At 38.5% G+C, this 24,052-nt stretch overlaps 1 protein-coding gene across 1 annotated transcript in view; it reads right to left on the bottom strand.

Annotated features, from left to right (window-relative positions):
• The window catches only part of ANK3 (ankyrin 3), a 328,085-nt gene that overhangs the window by 47,625 nt on the left and 256,408 nt on the right, over positions 1 to 24,052 (bottom strand). The window contains 4 exon segments of the mRNA XM_036026924.1: positions 310 to 406; positions 893 to 1,100; positions 2,294 to 2,505; positions 22,559 to 22,713. Coding sequence (XP_035882817.1) covers positions 310 to 406; positions 893 to 1,100; positions 2,294 to 2,505; positions 22,559 to 22,713 — 672 coding nt within the window.

Genomic DNA, 24,052 nt, shown 5'->3' with positions numbered 1-24,052 from the left:
AGAGTTTTTACCCTATTACTTTATTATTGGAAGGAGCAAGCATTTTATGGGAGAAAAATCCAATCAGTATTTATGAATTAAACTTGCTAAGAATTTGTACTTGGAAGAATCGTGTCCTGCACCTTATAGCTTCCTTTAAGGACTGGATTAAATGACTTATCACAGTGAATTTTAAATTTCTGAGTCAGATTCAACTTCACCAACAAAACTAAAAAATAACCACACTAGTATTGAACACAACAATTTTTACTTTCCAAAAGGCAATACAACGAATTCCTTAGTGCTTTTTGGAATTCTTTCTTTCCATACCTGGCTGAAACATTGGTTGTAAAAGATACACAATCCTTTATAAACGTCAAAGGAGTAGTTCCTGTGATGTCTTCCCACTGAGCAGGTGAGGTGCCCCCTACAAGGACAACAGCAGATATTTTGACTCTATTATGAGAGAAGCCCCATGTAATATTTGCATCATTATCCCGTTCTTCCTGAATTGCCAGTAACCTGTGAAACTTCCACACTTTCAATTAATGATAGCATGCACAAAAGGTAGTTTATACTTTTATTGGCTTATAGTGATCTCCTTGTAAGATATTAGATTTTAAAAAAATACTTATCTGTTCATTTGGGTACTAATGAATGGCTAAAATTGGGGTAACCAGTTTATAAGTGGATTTCATAAGTGTAATTTGTAAGTGCCAGGATTTATTGTTTCAGAAAAACAATATAGTTATTTTATGTTTTAATTTTAAAAAAAGCAAGAACTATCCGGAAAGTTCAGAAGCAACTCCTTTGTATTGCGTGAATCAATTTTCTGGACTAAAAGGGTGAATGCAGCCATTACTGCAAATGCTGGCTGGCGTCAATAGCAAGTACAACAACAATGTAACCAAACCTGTGATGCTACAGAGAAGGCGCAGATTCGGTGTGGTGTCCCCCTTGTATCCGTTGGACACGCCTTCTCCTGAGGGTGGGGGCACCGGAATGGTCATTGTGATGGGTTTATGGAATTTCCTTCTTCTTGGTTCCACAGTGACAATTGGGCTAAATGTTGCTTTGTTTCCAAGGATCTTTTTCACAATTTCATCTGGAACTGGCTGAGCCTACAGACAGAAAAAGGACCATAAATGAAAGTGGACTTTTTTTTTTAATCTCATTGGAAAGTTGACTTCTTTTTTGAAAGTTGACTTTTTAAGTGAGGAGGAAAACACCAAAAACACAACCGATAAATGTCTTTTTTCTTCATCCTTTCTATTTCAGGAAGGTGTAAAAAAAAATAAATAAATGAACAAACAAACCAAACCAAACAAACCTCAAGCAGCCTAACACTGAAAGAGGAACCAGTCCTCCTGAGTATTTCCCCAATGTAACCCACAGCATGGGCTTGTGTGACAGAGCGGGAATCCAATCTCACGGCACAGACGCATCCTAATCTAATGCACGGTAAGGGACAACAAATACCACATCCAATATATTTTAACCCTATGTAGGACATTCCATAAAACATTACAAAGACAACTTGCACCCATGTAAAAATTGAGGTTTTTCAGAGTTCAGTAACAAAAAGGCAGCTGTGATTGCAAAAGATTTCAATTCCAGTTTACCAAGCTTAACTTCTTCCTTTCAGTCTCTTTGCTATTTGGTAAAACATTCACTATGGAAGAGAGTTGAAGGGAACTTCATCCCACTGGAATGTAAGGTGGTCTCGTTAGCTAAGTGTTTACCGAAGGCCTTCCTAGGACTTAGAATGCTCAGCTCTGAACAACCCAGCTTTCTGGGCATGAGAGGCAAGCCTCACAAAAAGAACATGAACTTTCAGTTAAAATATTAAATACGGTATTAATTAACAATGCAAATTAAGCTATTTCAGGCTATTTTCCTTATTCAGTAAGGAAAAAAATACTGGTTAAGTACTTATTCAGTCTAAACGAAATGGATAAATACATGAAAGACCATCCTTGCCAAGATTTTTAGTTAGCTTTCAAACCAAAACAAGTTCCAACTGATTTGGACAGATAAAACCTCTCATTTACAATTTACTTAAACCAAAATTTGAAAGCTTGCAAGTTTCACTATTGCTAATTTTTACGACATGACATATTCTAAACTATATCGAATATGGGTCATTTCTTTGACAGCGTATTTGACCTCTGGTGCTTCTGTTCTCCACATACTGAGACCAATAACCTATGGTTTAAAAAAATGATCTTTCATCGGGACCCAGGTAATATTTTTATACAGGAAAAAACAAACTATGTCCATGTACCCAGGAAAAGAACTGTTTTGCGAACATTACCTGGAGGCCCACTCGTATTCTTTTGGTTAAAGCACCCTCTGGGAAAGAAGCTTGGACCAGGGGCACAGTGGTGCTGCTCAGAATTCCCCCTTCTGGACCGATCTGATTGCTTTCCTGCTTAATCCGTGAAACTACTGCAAAGTACTGTGGGAAATCCTTAGTGATGATCCTGCAGATTCGCTTTTTCCCTAACTCTTCTGGGCTATCAAGTTCTGCAAAAACAAATGAATGGAAAAGCCATGAGAACAAACCTATTTCCACAACACCTTAAGACAAACTAGTGTGTAATTTTGATAGTTAAAATGATAGTTAAAACTACTATATTCAGTAGTCTAAAAAGTTTTTTTTAAGATTATGAGAAAACTACAGTGACTTTGAAATAATATCAAGCTTTGCAAAAATAAAGCTATTCATATACAGCATTTGTAGAAAAATATTTCTACTGAAGAGGAACAAGATCTTAAAAAACTGGCATTTTACCATATATGGAAAAAAATTCTACTCTTGAGAAAGGGACACTTCATTCGGTGATTATTTACATAATCTTCCCTCTACAGAAGCTGCCAAAAGTAGGAATGAGTCAGAAAAAAGTAGGGACCCACAAGAGAGTGAATAAGGACTTAAGTATGTCTGAAAAGCTCCAGATCTTTATTGGAAAACCTCTTTAAATATTTTAAAGTGACCCAAATGATTAGTGACATCACCAGCAGTTTCTGTCTTCTACCAATGGCCCTCCCATGTAAACTTGGCGCCTGTGCACAGGGACACGCTGCCGCTCTCCTTCCTGCCACCCCCTGCCACCCCCGGACCTCTGCTGCCCCGCAGCCCCAACTCCTGCACCAGGTTTGTTCAGTCCTCCACTCTAACAGTCTGATCTGCTTTCCTCTGCACATCACATCTCAAGGTCAAAGCCCAAATAACTGAGAGCACCTCTTAACCAGCTCCCCACTACCGCCTCTCTTTACTATAGCCCATCCCATCCAGTCAGACGCTTCTTTCAAAAGCCAGATTTTATGCAGTTTTGACAGGTTCAATGGAAATGACTTCTAAAAATCATATGCAATAACAATTATTTGATACTAGTCAAGAGTAGTCTAGAAAAGTAGACTTGTGAGGGAAAATTTATCCTTTAAGACTTAACAATTTACTCAGAAATATCATAATAAAACAGTTATGTGTAGAGATATATAAAACTACAAGATACACACACACATAGGTCAAGGGACAAGAACAGAGAATTAAGAAATAGATTCAAATTTATATATGTATATACATACCCACATATTACATAGACATATACATAGTGTATAGGTAAGTCCATATATTTAAATCAAAGCCACTGCTTTAAACTTCACATCTGTGGTTTAAGAGATGGTGTTGAACATAATTGAAAATTTGGAAGAACAAAGCTAAATCACTATATCATATATAATAAAGATTCCAGCTGAACAAGAGACTTAATTATTTAAAAACATCAAAATATTACAGAAAATCAAAATATGTTTTAGCCTTGGTTAGGAGAAACTTTTCTACTCTAAATTGAAAACCCAAAAGCCTAAAAGGCAGTTTTGACTATATAAAAATGATAAAATTAGTAAGCTTGAAAGACAAATGGTAGAATGGGAAAGATAATGGGCCACATACCTATGGCAAATAAAGAATTAATATCGTCAATACCAACAGCAACTACAAGTTGATAAGAAAATTTGAAAGTCAAGAGTAATGACAAAGTGCTATAAACAGGCAATTCACAGAGGCTAAAAAATGATAAATAAACATATATTAAAATCTTCAAACTTGATAATTTATATGGGAATACCAATTAAAACAAAGGAAGAGCTCCCTCCACACCAACCTCTTGTAAGATGGAAGACAGATAAAATCTTGCCCTGAGAAAATTTTGGGAAAACAGGTGGTTTCATCATTGCACGTGGGGTGCAAATGGCAGTAATCTTGTGACGATGTAATTGGGCATCATATATTTAAAACAAAAATGTGCCTGTCTTTGGGCCCAGCGATCCCATATTCTGGCATCTTTCTTATAAGCACATGTAATGACTAAAACTTGGAAGAGCTTGAATGGCCATCAGTAAGGAAATGGTTATATAAGCCGTGGTTCATCCATACTCTAGACATCCCCACAGCTGGGAAATTGGATGATTCACATTCGTTCATTTTCTAAGCATTTACCTAAGACCCACAGTGTGCAGGCACTGGTCTAGGCACTGGTCTAGGCACTGCAGACAGAGTAGAGAACAAACTAAAGTCACTGCTCACATGGAGATAATATTCTAATGTAGGGAGGGACACGCGTCACTAAACAGACATGAAGAAAATAATAAATTGAGGGGAAAAATTGAGGGGGTAGGGAGGAGAGGTGAACAGGTGATCAGGAAGCAGCCCTCTGAGGATATGACATCAGAGGAGATCCGAGGGAAGGAGGGAAGGAGGGGCCCGGCAGGGAGGGCCTGAGCAGTGTAAAGCAGGTAGAGTGAGGCAAGAAGCAAGATGCAGAGGAATGTGCAGAGTATGATCCTTTTTAGGGGAAATGTAATCTGCACATTTGTATATTTTGAAAAGAGAAGTAGGTAAAAGAAACTCCTACTGGAGGTAACCAGTAGGACATTAGCACTGGTTACCTCCAAGGGAGGAGAAATGGAGTTGGAGCTGAGAAGAAGGTAGGAAATAAGACTGTACTGTCTTTGGGTTTATATAGCTGGGGTAGCTTTACCTGCTACAAAATAAAGGGGAAATTCCCAAACTTCAGGGAGGGCCGTGCTTTTGTTTTTATTGTTTGCTACTCATGTAAGTCTCTCTTCATACCTCAGATACGTACAGCACCTGTGCTGCCTTCCCTGAACTCTGAAGATGCCTGCCTGCTTTACTACATACACGAGGCTGAAATCATGGTTTACTGTAAATAAAAATGTGTAACATGGTTAAATGGATGGTTAGGCAATTGGATCAGACATCTTCTCATTTTACAGATTAACTACTGAAATCTGACATTGTAGCACCAAATTAATTGTCAACTAGGAGAGAAATTGGGTTTAACCCGGATCAAAAGTCGACTTGGAATTTTGGTTCTTTTTGTTACTAACCACTTCTTTCCTCTCTCCTCTGTCCAAACCTAAATACGCAATCCCTAGTGAAAGAAAACAAGGGTGAAAAGAATGTGAAAAAAAAAAAGGTTAGTATGAAAAAATAGGAAGGAATTAGACTTGCTCAGGAAAATATTTTGGGTAAGTTTTCACCTATTCAGAAATTAGAATATTAAAGATTTCCTTCCATAAAGAGTAGATGTATTTCCCTTCCCATAATATGGCTCATTTTAAGAAGTCTAAATTCCTCAAGTTCATAACTCCTGCTGCAACTGACAAAGTTCTGTTAATTTGCTTAAATTTCTGTGCAGTACATCATTATCAGCTAAGTATTTTTTTTACTTTCTGCCTCAAACTTGTGATTATGTTCTCCTTTGGAAATGACTTTGGACTCCACATAGTGCAAGCAATTTCAGAAGACCCTGTTATGAAATTACATCCTTCAAATAAGTCAGAGGTCCTAACTCTGCATGTAACAAGCTGTGTAGCCTGTGGGTATGAAATTTTCTCAAAATCAGTCTGGACATACCAAAGGGAATGAGGCATTTTTTGGGGGACACCTCTTACCTGTGTGTGTGTTGTGGGTATGTGCACATCTATCTGTGAGGAGTCAAGTTACAGAGCGCTGATATTACCCCCTGGAAACTGTAATAGCAAAGGGTTGGGAAGAATTGCCACTTTGTGTAATGGAGGCAGCTGGCCACACTTTCGCTACAGGAGCATTGATAAAGCATGAATGCCACCCTAAATAAAAACAACTGTGCATATCTCAGATGCAGAAGATGAGTAGCAAATGGAGAAACACAGATTTATTACTTGCATTCAACTTCTGACATCTTTTGGGATTTGCCCAAAAAGGGTCCCTCTGTGTTGTACCACTTTATTTCAAAGCTTTTAGCAATTCTTCTGTCACCATTAAAATTTGCATACTTATTGCCCTTCAATGTATATTTCAATAGGTATTTTATAAGCCTGAACCCAAAAGAACCACCAATGTGGAAATTTTAGGCATGTGAGTGTCCATGAACCATTTGTTAAACAGAATCACACACACATTCATTGCCTTCTTAAATTACTCAGGTTCCCAGGCCTCTGCATGATGAAATGGAGAAAAGATATCTTCCCTTAACCAGGTTATATTGTTTATATGTGTTCTTAAAATATTTTAAACTTTTCCCTGAGAATAAAATCAATAGAATGTAAATTAAAAAACAAACAAACCTAAATCTTGATTTAGAAAAAGTAGCATAATTTCTTAGGTAGGGGGAGGTAGAAGAAGGTTTAGGAAGGATAAATGGTGGTGGAAGGAGGCTTGACTGGGGGTGGTGAACATACAATATATGGATGATGTGTTGCAGAATTGTGCACCTGAAATGTATATAATTTTATTAACCAATGTCACTCCTAGAAATACAATGAAAAATAGAAAAAAAAAGCGTAACTTCTTTAAGAGTGAGAGTTGAATGTTAGGCTCTTTTACTCTAGAAAATATGCGTAAATCAGAAAATAAATGATGTGGATAGTAGGTAATGTGAGGAGCCAAGAGAAAGGTGAAACCAATTAGTAAAGTCACTATGAAATTCTTATGACCTCAAGATCTATCACAAGATCTTACAGGGACATCCAGTCAAGATGGCAGCATAAGCAGACATGGCTTGCCTGTTCCCTCAAAGACATAAAAATTACAGCTAAAAAAACAGAACAGCCATCATTCAGAACCATCAGAAATCTAGTCGAATGGAAGTCTGACAACTACAGAATTAAAGAAACCACATCCATCCAGACAAGCAGTAGGGGCGCTGACGCAGAATGGGCTGGTTCCACACCCATGTGTGGTGGATACAAATTCAGGAGGGATATCTCAGGAATGAGGAGTCCCAGTCCCACACCAGACCCCCAGCCTGGAGTTCCAGTTCCAGGAAGTTAAGTTCCCACAACTTCTGGTTGCAAAGGGAAGCAGGGATTGAGTCAGTGGAAGAAACTTCTGGAGTCCAAAGCAGTTTCTCTTAAAGATCCCATACACACACTCACCTACTCAGACTGGCTCCTTCTGAGTTCCAGCAGCAAGTAGCAGCTTGAAAGGCACCAGTGGCACATAGGGAAAAACTAAAGCGTCTGGCATCAAGGTGAGCAGAGGCCATTGTCCCTTTTCTGAATGCTCTCCCCACAGAGCCTGTAAGCTGGTGTCATATATGGAACTCCATCAACCTGGCTAACACTCTTTGCTTCACCCTGGAGATCCCCTGAGACTCTGCCCCACCCAAATATGGGCCCACCCAAACTGCTTTTCCATATGAATGGCTGGCCTTGGTTCATGCTTCACAATTGCCTAAATCCTCTCAAACAAGCAACAGTTGACCTCAGTGAGCACCAGGCCCAGCACTAGTAGCAGATAGCCCGGATTCACAGCTTGCTTTCAACTAGAATCTTCAAACCCAGCATAAGTAGCAGCCATCTCAGATTGCTTTATAGCTCACTCAGGGTGGTCCTGGGCAAAGCAGAGGTTGGGGCCGACCTTGCCTTGCACCATCCAGGAAACCCCAGAGTCTACATACCCAGTGGGCAGCTACAGACCATGTCAGAGACTTCTACCCTATTCCCACACAGCTGATTATCCACAGAAGGCAGAGGGTGGTGGTCAGTGGTCACAACCAGTCCTTGCGGCTGACTGGACTGGGTAAATCCCTCCCATTGACCTGTTAACAGCAATCAAGGCTCAACTACAACAGGAGGGTGTACTCAGCTCACACAAAGGGTGCACTTGAGTACCTAGCGTGGGTGATACAGGAGGCTGTGCCACTGTGCCCTATAGGACACCTACTATATTAGGCCATGCTACTAAGACTTGGAGTCAAAGCAGCTCTACTCAACACATAGAAACAAATACAGGGAGACTGCCAAAATAAGAAGACAAAGAAACATGGCCCAAATGAAAGAACATTATCAAAACTCTAGAAAAAGAGCTAAACAAAATGGAGATAAGCAATCTATCAGGCGCAGAGTTCAAAACAGGGGTTATAAGGATGCTCAAGGACCTTATTGAGGACCTTAAAAACATAAACAAGATCTAGTCAGAAACGAAGGATACACTAGTTGAAATAAAGAACAATTTACAGGGAAACAACAGTAGAGAGGATGAAACCAAGAATCAAATCAATAATTTGGAACATAAGGAGGCACAAAACAAGCAATTAGAACAACAACAAAAAAATGAATCGAAGAAAAAAAAGTGAGGACAGTATAAGTAGCCTCTGGGACTACTTCAAAAGGTCCAACATTTGTATCATAGGGGTGCCAGAAGAAGAAGAGAAAGAGCAAGAAATTGGAAATCTATATGAAAAAATAAGGAAAGAAAATGCCCTCATTTGGTGAAGGAAACAGCCATGCAAGTCCAGGAAACACAGAGAGTCCCAAACAAGACAAGATGCAGAGGCTTACTCCAAGACACATCATAATTAAAATGCCAAAGGTTAAAGATAGAGAATCTTAAAAACAGCAAGAGAAAAGAAGTTAGTTACCTATAGGGTAATTCCCATAAGACTGTCAGCTGATTTCTCAAAAGAAACTTTGCAGGCTAGAAGGGTTTGACAGGAAATATTTAAAGTTATGAAAAGCAGGGACTTACAGTCAAGATTGTTCTACTCAGGAAAGCTATCATTTAAAACTGAAGGACAGATAAAGAGCTTCCCAGACAAGAAAAAGTACTAAAGGAGTTCATCATCATCAAACCATTATTATATGAAATGTCAAAAGAACTAATTTAAGAAAAAGAAGATCAAAACTATGAACAATAAAATGACAATAAATATGTATCTATCAACAGTTGAATCTAAAAAACAAACTAAGCAAACAAGAAGAACAGAGATAGAATCATGGATATGGAGAACATTTTAATGGTTGCCAGATAGGAGGGAGGTAGAGGGGAATGAGTGAAGAGGTGAGTGGATTAAGACGTACAAATAGGTAGTCACAGAATAGGCATGGGGATGGAAAGTACGGTGTAGGAATGGAGTAGCCAAAGAACAAATATGCATGACTCATGGACATGAACAATGTTGGGGGACAGCCTGAAGGAGTGGGGTGTGCTGGGTGGAGGGTAGCAAAGGGGGAAAACTCAGGACAACTCTAATAGCATAATGAGAAAAACAGAATTTAAAAAAATAAAGGAAAAAAGATCTAATAGACCATCAACAGGACAGAGGTTAAGTCAACTTTGTTATATTCATACTATGAAATACTATGCAGTTACTAAAAAGAATGAAGTAGAAGTACATGTGGTAATATTTAAATCTTCAAGTCATATTAAATGAAAAAGTCACAAAAATATAAAAATTGACTAATCACATTTTTACATATCTATGTGTAAATTCATATATTATATATAATTAGGAGAGGGGAAGAGAGGAAAATTATAATGAATGTTTTTACACACGCATTATTACTCCAATGCTAGTATTAATATAATAATATACACAAATGACAAACTCTTAGTGTTTTAAAGAAAGTTCAACTCAAGCACATTTTTTCCTCTAGTTCCTGCTTTAAAAAATGGAAACTGGAAGACAACAGGGAAATGACTGCAAGTCTGCAAACAGGTCACTAAGGACCCAGTTGGGTAAAGCTGCAAGAGGGAGTGAGGAAAAGGCTGTCGACGCTCAGCAACCGCGTAGCCCTGGCTTGTGGCTTCATTACTGGTGACCTTACAGGGCTTTTCATTCTTCTTAGAGTTTTGAGAAATTATTAATGTGTATTAAAACTAGATTTTCTTTTCTTGAAATGTATAGTTACCATGGTTAAATTACATTAAATGAAATGACGTTTGATATTGAGGCCTGGCCCACTGTAGGTGTTCAATTAATAGCGCTGAAGAAAGAAACCAATTGGTAATCAATGAGGGACTCAATACTTTTCCTACGAAATCAATAAGGAATCAATTGGCACTTATACTTTTCCTATCAAATAACTGAAATAATTATTTAAAATCTTGCTCTAAAATATATGCAGTTGTGGAAACTGGTGTTTTTTTATTCTTTTAATAGTAATTTGAATAAAAATATATCTGGAAAAAGTGGCTCTAGTCTTCCTGCTTTTTAATTCATAGTAAAGTATACTATGTCCAAGTGTTTATAACTCAGAAATTAGTTCATGTAATGGCTATCTATCCAAGCTGAATTACAAACTCATGAAAATATAAAATTCTTCTGAAAAATCTCTGATGCAATCTAAAAAGGTATACGGTAGTCTCCCTTCAACTGTGGGGGATACATTTAAAGACCCCTTTCCCATTCATACATATCTATGATAAAGTTTAACTTATAAATTAGGCACAGTAAGAGATTAACAATGACTAATAATAAAATAGAACAATTAAACTTCTGGCCAAGATGGAGACATAGGTAGACACACTGTGCCTCCTCGCACAACCAAGATAGGGACAACAACAATTTAGGAACAGAATAACAACCAGAACTGACAGAAAATTGAACTGTATGGAAGTTGGACAACCAAGAAGTTGAAATAGACCAGTTCATCCAGGCCGGTAGGAGGCGCGGAGTCGGGCAGCCACAGGTGTTGCAGCACAGAGAACAGAGAGTGTTGGGACGGGGGCGCATAAGGCAACTGGGGCACACAAGACCACAGCAGATGGACCCTGAGCATGCAAGTGGTAGCTGGCAGACCCCGGTGAAAGGGTGGCTAATGGCAGACCCAGCGAGGTGGGAATTGTGAAGCAAGGCACTGCATGCAACCTAGGATCACATCGCTGGGAAATAGAGCCTTGGAACACTGATTGAAAACACCTGTGGGGGTTGAGGCACAGGGAGAGACTCCTAGCCTCACAGGAGAGGTCCTTGGAAAGTGCCACGGGGTGCACAAGCCCACCCACACGGGAATTGGCATCAGAGGGGCCCAGTTTGCTCAGGGGAAGCAGCGGAAGGGACTGATGTTTGATGGAGGATGGAGCAAGCACCACTGTTCCATCTCGGACCCCACCCCCACATACAATGTCAAAACCCAACAACTGGGGTGCCCTGCCCTGGTGAACACCTAAGGCTCTGCCCCTCATATGTAACGGGCTTGACCAGACCAAGGCCGGGGGGAGATGGCTCAAACAGAATGAAAGCCCTACAACCAATACTTTTAAGCGACTGAGAGATAGCCAGCCTATCAGATGCACAGCTCAAAGCACTGGTGATCAAGATGCTCACAGAATGGTTGATTTTGGCTGTAAATTAGATGAACAAATACAGGCTACGGTGAGAGAAATGAAGGAAAATGCACAAAGAACCAATAGTGATGGGAAGGAAACTGGGACTCAAAACAATCGAGTGGATCAGAAGGAAGAAAGAAACAAACAGAAAAGGATGGAGAAATAAGAATTCAAAAAAATGAGGAGAAGTCTAGGAACCTCCAGGATATCTTTAAACATTCCAACATCTGAATTACAGGGATACCAGAACGAGAAGAGGAACAGCAACAAGTGGAAAACTTATTTGAACAAATAATAAAGGAGAACTTCCCCATTCTGGCAAAGGAAATAGACTTCCAGGAAGTCCAGGAAGCTCAGAGAGTCCCAAAGAAGTTGGACCCAAGAAGGAACACACCAAGGCACGTCATAATTACATTAGCCAAGGTAAAAATGAAGGACAGAATCCTAGAAGCAGCAAGAGATAAGGAGACAGTAACCTACAAAGGAGTTCCCATCAGACTGTCAGCTGATTTCTCAAAAGAGACCTTACAGGCAAGAAGGGGCTGGAAACAAGTACTCCAAGTCATGAAAGGCAAGGACCTATATCCAAGATTGTTCTATCCAGCAAAGCTTTCATTTAGAATGGAAGGACAGATAAAGTGCTTCTCAGATAAGGTCAAGTTAAAGGAGTTCATTATCACCAAGCCCTTATTTTATGAAATGTTAAAGTGACTTATCTAAGAAAAAGAAGATAAAAAACATGTATAGTAAAATGACAGCAAACTCACAATTATTAACAACCACAACTAAAACAAAACCAAAAGAAACTAAGCAAACAACTACAACAGGAACAGACCCACAGAAATGGAGAACACATGAAGGGTTAGTGACAGGGGAGCGGGAGGAGGAGAGAGGGGGAAAAAGTACAGAGAATAAGTAGCATAGATGGTAGGTAGAAAATAGGGAGAGGGCAAGAATAGTATGGGAAATGAAACTAAAGAACTTATGACACATGGACATGAACTAAAGGGGGAGAATGTGAGTGGGAGAGGGTGTGTAGGGTGGAGGGGAATGAAGGGGGAGTAATGGGACAACTGTAATAGCATAATCAATAAAATATATTTTTAAAAATAGAACAATTAACAATATATACTGTTGTAAAACTTACGGTGAATGGTAAAACTTTAGGTGACAATGTGGTCTCTCTGATAACTAATCTGAGAACCAAGATGGCTATTAAGCGCCTAAGGGGCGGACAGCATACACAGCTTGTGCAAAGGAATGGTTCATGTCCTTGGTGGGACAGTGTGAGCCTTTATCACACTACTCAGAATGGCATGCAAGTTAAAATTCATGAGTTGTTTATTTCTAGATTTTCACACTTAATATTTCAGGACTGCAGTTGCCCAGAGGGAACAAACTATGGGAAGTGAAACCATGGATGAGGGGGATGACCGTATCAGAAAAGTCAGATTTCCAGGCAAATGGTAATGAAGTCTGATAATGTAAAAATGGAATAATGTCAACGTGGTTTCCAGGAGTGTATGTATTCAGATTTTAAAATGCTCTATAACTTAGGCCCTGGCTGGGTGGCTCAATTGGTTTGAGCATTGTCCCTGTACACCAAAAGACTGCAGGTTCAATTTCCAGCCATGGCACTTACCTAGCTTTCGGGCTCGGTTCCTGGTTGGGGCACATATGAGAGGCAACCAGTTGATGCTTTCTCTTTTCTTTCTTTCCTCTCTCCCACCCTCCTTATTAAAATCAATAAGCATATTCTTAGGTAAAAATTTAAAAAAATGCTCCACTACTTAGGCTAGAAGCAGGAATTACCAAGTATCTTTGCTTTGCCTCCATCCTTCACATTCAGAAGTAAACCCAACACAATTATCTGCAGTACAAATGTGATGCCTGTATCACATTCACACCCACCAAGAACTAGGTCCTAGCACAGCGTAGCCCAGACTGGCCAGATCCTAAGCAACACCAGTGCTACATATTAAAACCACAGACTTCTAGGTTTCTCTTGCGAAGATTCTGACTTGGTCAGCCAGGAGTGGGATCTGAAAATCTGCTTTTAGCATTCAATTGAGGTGGCATCTGGGAAGCAAGGTCTTAGGATACTCTCACCTTGTACCTGTTCTCACAAATTCAGAATGCAAAGTATTAAAAAGATGACAACAGGATCCTATTAAAAACAACTCAAGGATAGTTCAATATGGGAAGCAGAGCTTATAGGCAATAATAAATATCTATTACTTTTAAATGATTTTGTGTTTTTTTAAGGATATACTAAAACTAAAACACTCCACAGCGATAGGATTAAAGGAGAAAAGGGCATAAAAATCAAGAGTTTCTACCTTTTGGTGAATTTATAATGCCATAGAATATGAAAGGACCTCCCTTCTTTCTTTTTAATCTGTTACTAGTAAAGTTTAAACAAAAAATAAATAAATACAGGGAAAAGACACAACTGAGTTCTAAAATAGTTCTGACCAAGAGGAAGGATAAAATGTACATTTACTGAAAATCTACTTTTTAGTAGGCCAGCTATTATTTGACCTACATAGCATTATGGCAAAGTAGGTGTCCGAAGTTCAGAGAGGTTATATGACTTGCCGAAATTGACTTTGCTGGTCTGCTTTAAAGCTGATATTGGAAACTAGGTCTAGAAACAGGGTTGGGGAGAAGGGAATGAAGTCATGCACACATGGACTTCAACCACTACTTCACACAGCATCTGCAGGCTACCTGGTACATGGGTAATGTTTGGTAAATGGGTGAATGATGGGTAGATTTCCAAATACCCTGGTCCCAAATACCCTGGTGATGTGACTTCTTGTTGGCCCACTTTACGAGCACAAAGCCCTCATCACAGCGGCACTTCCTGCTGCGCAACAAATAAAAGCTAATGTTCTACAGCTTTCTTGCCTCAGCGATTAACGACAAATATCTTAAGCACCTGGTAACTCATTCAGTTTCTTTAGTTGTACAATAAAAGGTGGGACAGTATTCTCTGCAACTGAGATTTTCTAACAGAGCAATAAGGATTACACAATGCTTTACAAATATGAATGGTTATGAAGCTCATAATACAATGCAACATAAATAACAGAATTGAAATGATGGTCTCACTAAATAAGTTACTTTTAAAGCTTTCAAATGGCCATCCCGATCAGATTCGCCTTACTCTTATACAACATGATCAAAAGCCTCAATGACGTGGTCACATGGGCCAGGACTCTCTTCCCTATATCAAATGTGTTTCCTGAAGGCCATCTGTAACCTGGTCCAAAGGAACACAACCTCCAGGTTTCAAGGCTGAGTTCCATATCTAGGGCTAAATTTCTGGTCAGGGGAATGCACTGCCCAGCTTACTCCTCTAAGAATGGAGTATCTGATACTGAGGGACAGGGAAAAAAATGGGAACTTAGAATGTTAGAATTCAAAAGGGCAGGCTTACTAGTATGGGGCTGTGGAAACCCATGGGAGACAGGTACCTTGGGTTCAAACCCAGCTCCCCAACCAGTGAGCCTGGACCTCGAACAAGTTCCTTAACTCTGAGTCCTACACGTATTGTCTATGAGATAAGTATAAGAAAAGTTTTGTCTGGGTGAACATGACAATTAAATGATAGAAAACCAACAGCACAGTTCTATTCACAGAATAACTTGGGTTACAATCTTTCCAAGGTTACGCAGCTGGAGAGGGGAAGAGAGGCAGAGAGCCAACCTGTGGCAGTTCTAAGACTGGATTTTTTTTTAACTATTCCACTATCCTAGTTTTGTATCTCTACAAGCATATAAATCTGAATTGCTATCATTTTAATTTCATTCCATTTTTAAAGGAAAATTTCACTAATTACAGAAAACAATATCAGATAAATTGGGGGAAATGAAGGAATTAAAAGATAAATCTACAATATTCATCTCTGGCTGGAAAATATAAGAGCACTTGTAACAATTCACTGAAGTATTTGAAAAATTACAGGCATTCATTTCTTTGCAATTAAAATTCAGCTCCATCTGAATATGCAACTTTTGTACCAAGCCCACCCAAGACGTTACAAGAAAAATAAAACCTCAAAAGATGTAACTCGACCCTTTTTCCTCAAAGCAACATAATAGGAATCTCTTCAATTTTTTCAACTTTTAAAATTATTATAGATTCATGGAAAGTTGCAAGGACAGCACAGAGAGAAGAAACCGTACCACTCTACAATTTTAGTAATTTAACTCTTATTGTTATTTAACTCCGGTATCTGCTTTAAGTCGGTCCGCATCAGCATTATTTTGCATCTTTACCAGAGGCAGGAACCTCTTCATTCTTCAGATTTGCTCACTTGCATGAAGTGTTAATGATGTGGAATGTCTGGAAACAATGATACACCTGTCTGTTTTTCTCTCCAGTTTTAGCAATCTATATAATTTCTGACAATCACATATCTTAAACTTGTTTTCAGAAAACTAATTTTTAATCATTACGTGCCCTTCTCCTGTCACTCATACCTCCCCCCTCCCCATGTAACTGTGACATCCCTTCCTTTAAAAAGTCACTCTCTCTTGGGTCTGGTTCTCTGGATTACTGCCACCAAAAGTGGGGGCCTGAATACAAACCATTCGTTTCTCCATCCATTTAACAAATTACAATGAAGTGACAACACGGTGCTAAGAGCTCTGGTCTGTACTAAGCATAAAAGCTGTCAAGATGTCAGAGCTTGTTCTTGCCCTCATGGACCTTACAGTCACCCAGGAAGAGAGCAAAGTTCAAAACTGCTTGTTTCAGAAGTCGGGCCAGGTGTTGTGTGTGCATTACCACACGGGGCTTACTCAGCCTGGGCTTGAGAGAAGCTTCCTGGAAGAAGCAAAGGGAGGGTGCCCTGTGAAAGCTAGTAAGTTAGTATAATGTTATGATTTAATTAACAGTTGTTGGTATGCCTTATTTTGCACCCCACCACCATCCTGGTTTAAGTTCAATGTTTCCTTTTTCTCCAGAAATGTTCAAGATTGTTAATATATTTCTCCAACAGATGGTGCTGTGTACAGCATAAAGCAACATATTTCACTATTCATTTCTCAAATGCTTCTACAATCTAACTTGACACTTTAAGATTACTATTTGTCTCATGGTTGATACATTAAAAACAAGTAAGTTTGATGGAAATGAACCAAAGTAGCAATTTTTAGCTGAGAAATGTGTTTTTAAAATATTCTTGATATAGTTAGATAATAAGTCATGGGAAACTTGTTTTCTCTTACATAATATCACAATTACCAATTTTCCTTTCCTGACTCCAATCACAATACTGAAATTTACTAAATCTGAAGAGCAGTCAGTATCTTAAAACCTCATTTGCTCTCATCTGAACTTTAAGGAGTGACGAATGAGAACATACTTTCCTAGTGTTCTAACATTGTCTGGGGAACTTCAGCAACACTGTGTTCCAACAGTGACTGGGATTTTCAAATCCCAGCATAATTCATCTATCCGCAAAGCATTCTTGTGCTACCTCAAAGGTGGCAATGATTTTGATCTTAAAACCTAACAGATGTGTAAAACAAAGTCTGCACACTGTCCAGAGCAGTGCTGTCTAAAATAAATATAATGCAAGCTACATATATAGTTGTAATTGTTTTTATAAGCCACACTAAAAAATAAACAAGTACAAGTCAAATTAATTTTACCAATACATTATATTTAGGCCAATATTTCCAAAATGTTATCATTTCATGTGACCAACATAAGAATTATTAATGGCATATGTATTTATTTTGGGAGATGTCCTAAATCTTCGTGTATCAGATACACTTTATATTTGTAGCACACATATCTCAATTTGTACAAGCCTCATGTCAGGTGCTGTACAACCACATGGAGCTGGTGGCTACTGTGCTGGACAGTGCAGGACTAGAGCGTTCCTCTATCTCATCAATCAATTCTTAGATTCAGAGCTCCCAGGAGGGAGGATTCTCCCACCAATAAGCACTCCCAGGTCCAGCAAAACTGCAGACTACAAAACACCACCTGGGGTCTGACTTCAGAGGCACAATTTTAATCATGTTTAATTGAACTTTGTGAGTTTAATTAAAGTTTTTAATTAGACTTATGAAGTGGATTCAATCTGGTACATGTTAAAGACGATGCTTTGGGGGGAGAGCAGAATGGGTATTTTCTGTTTTGTGGTATCTTTTTCTCTGCTGAGAAGCAGGGGACTGACAAGTGCTGGACTCTGTCTGCTGCCAAAGGGAAAAGCTGCTCCCGTCCGTCACATGATACGTTTGTGGTAACAGCAGGTTCTTCACACCCAGAGCAATCCTCCCGTGTCATTCTAGCCTTTTACTTGAATAGGACTTTGCTGACTCACCTGCTTCATTAGCATAAGCATTGATGCTCTCACCTCTGGGCTTGCTGCTGACAGAAATAGTCCTAATTCCACCTTATTTTGCAATAACAATTTTTCCTGAAGACATTCCATATCCTTTTGAATCATATATGAACTGACATGGTTACTTGATTAATAACAGAAAATTTAAATGGCAGCTGACATTTATGTGGTACTTTTGTCCCACACAAAGTACTTTCATAGGTATTCATTTGAGAACACACAGAAGCAAAGGCGCATTATAGAAAAACAGCTAGGGTAAGAGGCAGAAGCCCAGGTTTTGGAAGTCTAGATCTCTTTACTTCTTATTACCTGAGTGGGCAGTGGTGAGGGGATGAGAATCACCACCACTGACTGTGACCAGGGCTGCCGCTAGCCCTGGTGGTGCCTGTGTGGTTTGGAAAAGGGTGCCCATGTGGGATGGACACGGACCTGAAGATGCACGGCTTGGCAACTAAGCAGTGGCTTTGAGAAAATTAGGTAAGAGTGCCCCTTTGTCCTGCAGGCCAGTGTCAGAGCATACAGCCTGGCAAGTGCAAGAGGCAGGACTGCAGCCCCCACTTGCTGTCCTGTACAACTGCTCGCGGCACCTGTGGCTACAACAAACTTCAATGGACCGTCTCTCATGCATGAGATGCCAGAGAACTTTATGTGTACTCGCTCATCTGTTCCCCTTTAGAGCTCTATGAGAAATCCTCACTTTACAGATTGAAACTAAAGTTTGGAGAGACTGACTGTTAGGGCCACACACCTGGCACCTGGTGGAGCCAGGACGGGAATTCTGGTCTGCGTGACGCCCACAGATCGTGATCCTAGCATGCACATTCCAGGGGGCTAATTATCCTCCAACCTGAACTTGCCTTTCCCTGGAGTTGGTCTAACCACTAAATTTTACTGTGCACATGGAAAGTTATTGCAAGTTTTAAAATACTACAGAAACAATCTAATTCTTAGAATTGTGTTGTTTAGTAAAAAAAATCAATGATCAAAATATTGGCTCAGATGATTTTTAAATACTTGGGTGTTAAGACTTTCAGAGAAGGGGTTGCAGTGAAACAGGTCATAAAAGTAGCATACAGATGAGTTATAAAGTAGCACATAGAATTCATTTACAAAAAAGAGTTAAAAAGGAGACATTTGTAATGACAGGTATTATCCTGGGTCACTTGCCACAGGTCACAGATATGGCTTCAATGTCATCAACTGGGGAAATTAACAGTTTAAATAAAAGAATAGAATGATTTCTCTCTCTCTTTTTAAGGAAGTCTTGAGTGATCTGGTCATGGGTTTATTGGTGTATTTTATTTACTATTTTCATCCTGGTAATTAACAATTATTCAGGAGCTAAAAAGGGAGGGAACAGAGTGGAGAGAGTGGCGAGTCATATCAAACCTCCTAAATGCACTCCACCTTCTCTGCCCTGGAAAACTGTGACTAGCTGGACCTCGAAGGAGAAAGAAGGGTTGCTTCCTTTTTTAAAAAAAGAGCTAGACTGCTCTGTATTCCTGCCTGTCTGTTTTCCCGGGGGGGGGGGGGTGGTTCTGATAAGAACTCGGTGTCTTTGGGAACAGGCGAAGTATGGTGGTGAGTGGGGCGTGAGCTTGGCATGAAATCTGGTTAGTGGAGGTTCAGTATAAAAGATGTGCAGTGGTTTCTTCATGATTATATTTAAAAATTCAAAACACAAAGAAAACCACAGCGCCTTGGGAACTTGGCCCTGTTCTGGCTGCAGTGGCTCTCCAGGACTTGACTCTCTGAAGTTGCAAGTATTTACATTCCTCTCACTTGCCTAAAATGGAACCAAAGTTTACCTGGTCTTTAAAAACATGGCATAGACACTCCACCTACTATTTCCAATATAACACACAAAATCCAGGACAGCGGGCCATATATCATTTCTTTAAAATGTCTTGTGTTTGAGGAATCACTTGCCTAGGCCAAGACATGACTAATTCCTATTTCAAAACTGGATTATTAAAAACAAAATAAAGATACGTCAGCATGAAATCATGGGAGTCCCTTCCATATAAATTTTTTTAAAAATTCTACTTTTGCTTGATAGGACATATGAGTTATACTAAGAAATGAAGGAGAACATAGAATATCTAGTGTTTTTGCTAGAACTGCAGTGTCCAATGAGGTGGCCACAGGCCACACGTGGCTATGTGAAATTAAATAAACTTAAATAAAATTAAAAGTTACCTTCCTCATTGCATTGGTCACATGTTGAGTACTCAGGAGTCAGTTGTGTGTGACCAGTGGCTGCTGTTGGAAAGCGCAGTGCACATAATTCCATCGAGGTGGAAAGTTCTATTGCACAGCACTGCCTTAGAATATTCAGTCTTCTTGCTAGAATGCTGCTACTTTCTCAGCACTTTCCTCAAAGTATGTACTCCTCTTAATTTTTTTCTTCTGGATATTGACACTAATGGATTTTGAGTAGAGGAAATAAACTAATGAGAACTTTCCTCCATAAAGCTACGTATTATAATGAGGTTCCTCCTTCCGCCCACTCACTGGGATTGGGTGAGTGTCTGAATCAGTGCTGCGCCTGATTCTGGTGACTGAGCGGAAATGAGGATTTGTACCCTGCCCTCAGGAGCTTACAGAATCAGGGCAGCTATCCAGGAAAAAGGAGAAAATTCTGTGTAGTAGATGCTACATTTTAAAAATCAGTAATCTACATTTGCATTTAATAAACACTGGGTATATTAAAATATGTTTATATTTTATTTTCCTTAAAAGAAAACAAGAAACTATCCTTTATGGAAAGCCCATTTTCTTATTCTCTCCAATTTTTATTCTGAATTATTTATATTCTTTTATTATTTTCAAAATTCTAATTCAATTCATTCTCTTAGGATTTATTTTTTTAAACTTTTGATTGTATATTCTTATAAATTCCCTTCTAAGAGAATGACTGTATTTCATGCTTTAAAATAAGGTAACAAAAATTGGAAATTTTAATTACCACTGCATGTTCCTATCCATCAGAAACCATTTGAAGTTGTAGATTTATGTGACATACTTATCAGTATTATGTAGAGACACTTAATGTTTGTTCATTAAATACACAACACTTAAAATGACTATACTTCTGGACCTTTAAATCTGGAGGTTTGTAGGAATTTTCCTCTTTAGGTTTATTTTCTTCTCTACAAGACACGCATTCCCAAAATAAGGGGGATGTAGTTAAACATCTTGCAAAACAGGTAGGACTAGATTCTAACCCTGGTGGGGCTATTTAGTTGGAGTAATCAGCTATGTTACTTGACTTGTCTGAACTTCAGTTCCTTCACCTATAAAGTGAGGTTAAAATTTCCCACTTTGCAGTACTATGCTGTCATTTAAAGTTTTCGTTTAAAAAGGCATACCTTTATCATCACCTCATGAATGCTAGATACTCAACAATTACTAGTTTCCTCCTACTGTGCTGTGGGGACCCCCTGAAATTCCCAGTTGGCTACAATGAACTGCATCTTACACAAAACTTTTGGCATGACAATTTTTTTGTCTACAGAATGAATACAATAGAGACAACAGCTGATATTTATCAAGAGCTTACTATATGACAGGGACTTTATTTTACTAGTCTTCACATAATTTTTTTTTCTTAACAACCCTATAAAGTAAGGAGGGTAATCTGAGTTTTCAGAGGGATCGCAGAGCTTGCCTGTGGTCATCCCTATGACACCCTGGGTCTGTCGCTCCTCTGTCCACCCTCTGAAACCAGGAGACCTTCCTGGAAGCATTCCAGACATGAATGAATTAAACACGCAGAGAGTGAATTTTAGGGTATGCGAATTATATCTCTGATAAAGCTATGATTTAAAACAACTGCTGAATTTGTAGTGATTAGGAAGTCAGTATAAAGTAAATATTAGTTTTATTTTATGGTGAGCTTGGTCTGTAATTGCTTTTTACATGTTTTAAGGAAAACTCTGTATCTCTACTCTTAATATAGGTCTATTCCCAATGTCCACTAAGAAAAGCTGCTAAGATTCCAAGGGTCAGACAGCTTGAAGGTGTGTATGAAGAAATAACATGTTTGGTTCTATGTCAGTCTAGCAGGTCAAAGAATAAGACACTGAAGCACCAAATATTCTAATTAGCCTGAAACTTATTTTTTTTTAAATGGAATATAGGCCAATAAAAATTCATGAAGAATATTGAAAGAATCTGGGGGAAAACTGAGATTTAAAAAGGGCCCAGGAATAATTCCAAAAATAAAATATGAACATATTTTCTTAAAAATGTTCTGCATACTTTGCATACCTTCCATTATTATTTCATCCCCTCCTTATATATTTTTGACTTAGAAAACTTTCTTGGGTTATAGAAAGATTGATGTATTTGATTTAAGACTGAAACAGTCACAACAGCAGCTGTACATTAGTATTATGGGGGAAAATGATTGTTAGATTAAACGGGATTTCATGCCTTCAATACAGAAAATAGCAATAAAAGATGAGGAACCTGACTCCCAGCTTGACATACAAATGTGTGAAATTCAAGGACTGTTTCTTTTAGTCTAGCTATTCCTCTGATTTTTATTCCTGCAGAGAGTCACAGAAACAGTGAGTCACCAGGGTTACCTTCATCCATGCCGTTTAGTAATTCAGTTAGATCTTCATTTTTACTGTCAAACTGATGCTCCTTCCATGTTTCTCCATTTTCGCTTCGAAGAACAATGAGTTCTCTCTCTTTCCCTCTCATAGAACCAAAGTGAGGTATTTCCACTATGACAGGGCTGGAAAAAAATCCACATTATTTTGGTGTCATATTAAATACATTTATAGTATCATGCTTTTAAAAAATGTTTCATCAACAGTATTCATTTGAAAATCAGAGGTGCCACTAAGGTTGGGAATGACTTCAAAGCTGCAGAATCATTTGCTATTAAATAATATATTAGAAGCTAGAAAACATGCCATCATTCATTCATTCACAACCAATTCTTGAGGGCCAACTGCAGGTTAGGCTTTTGATTTAATTGGGGGGGTGGAATATTTAGCACATATGAAAAGAAATTCTGATTCACAGAACTGACCTTTATAAAAAATAGACCATAAGAAAGAAACTTGGTCCATTTAAAAAAACACTATGGGTATATTGTTATTTTATACAAAATGCTAATGATTTAAAAGGACACAGTCATTATTTTTAAAAAGTAATTTTGTAAATTTCCTACTTTAAAGATTACTAATTCTTTTCCCCTTAGCAAGAAAACATGAGTAAAACAATCCATTCCTCCCAGTTTCCATGGCTTTCACGGCCTGTGTAGTAAAGACAGCTTCTCTGATTTCCAATTTGCAAAATGGTAGAAGGCAGCTTCATTTCCTAGCTCTAGTATAACCTGCAGAGGAATACTTAAATTTTCTGAAAAAGCACTTGTTGGTTTGAAATTATAGACTGATCTATTAATTTTTGACAGTGTCCTTTTGAAAAAGAATGGCTGCGAATTGAAGACAGCCAATCAAGCATAGGAGTAATTTTTATTAAATTTTGAAGTAGGATAAATGCTAAAAAAAGAAATGAATGGAAGTAAGCAGACCACAATCACATACAAGTTACGTAGTTGGATTGTGCAGCTTTCTTTTACGACATTTAAGTAGACAGTATCATTATTCTCCTACAGAGCTTGTATGTAACCTCACCTCTTCACCTATGCGTTTTCGTACATGTGATAATGAGACAAAGGCTTGAAGAGTATAAAAAGGTATAGTAGTTGTAATGATCAAATACCGTAATAAAAACATGAATATTTGATGTATTACAAATACACTCAAAATGGAGTGACAAATACAGTCATTTCACTTTTGGCAACATAATTATGATTAATTCAAATTAAGGATTTAAAAAAATTTTATGCCTTTATTTTTTGACAGCTCAAGGCAAAATCAACTATTCCTGGTAGTGTTAATAATTTCAAGAGTTATTTACCATAGTTTTTATTTTTAGTGACAGTCAATGATTAGATATTAAATATTTTTGAGAACTATATACAATCTTTGCAGGTTAATGCATCAGATACTGTCTCTGTAAATATTTAAGGAATGTGACTTTGCGTATGACACTCAGCGTCACTG

Source organism: Phyllostomus discolor, chromosome 5 (genome assembly GCF_004126475.2).
Source record: "Phyllostomus discolor isolate MPI-MPIP mPhyDis1 chromosome 5, mPhyDis1.pri.v3, whole genome shotgun sequence".
Lineage (NCBI taxonomy): Eukaryota > Metazoa > Chordata > Mammalia > Chiroptera > Phyllostomidae > Phyllostomus > Phyllostomus discolor.
Note: the sequence above shows the minus strand (reverse complement) of the source record. Positions and strands in the feature narration are given on the sequence as shown.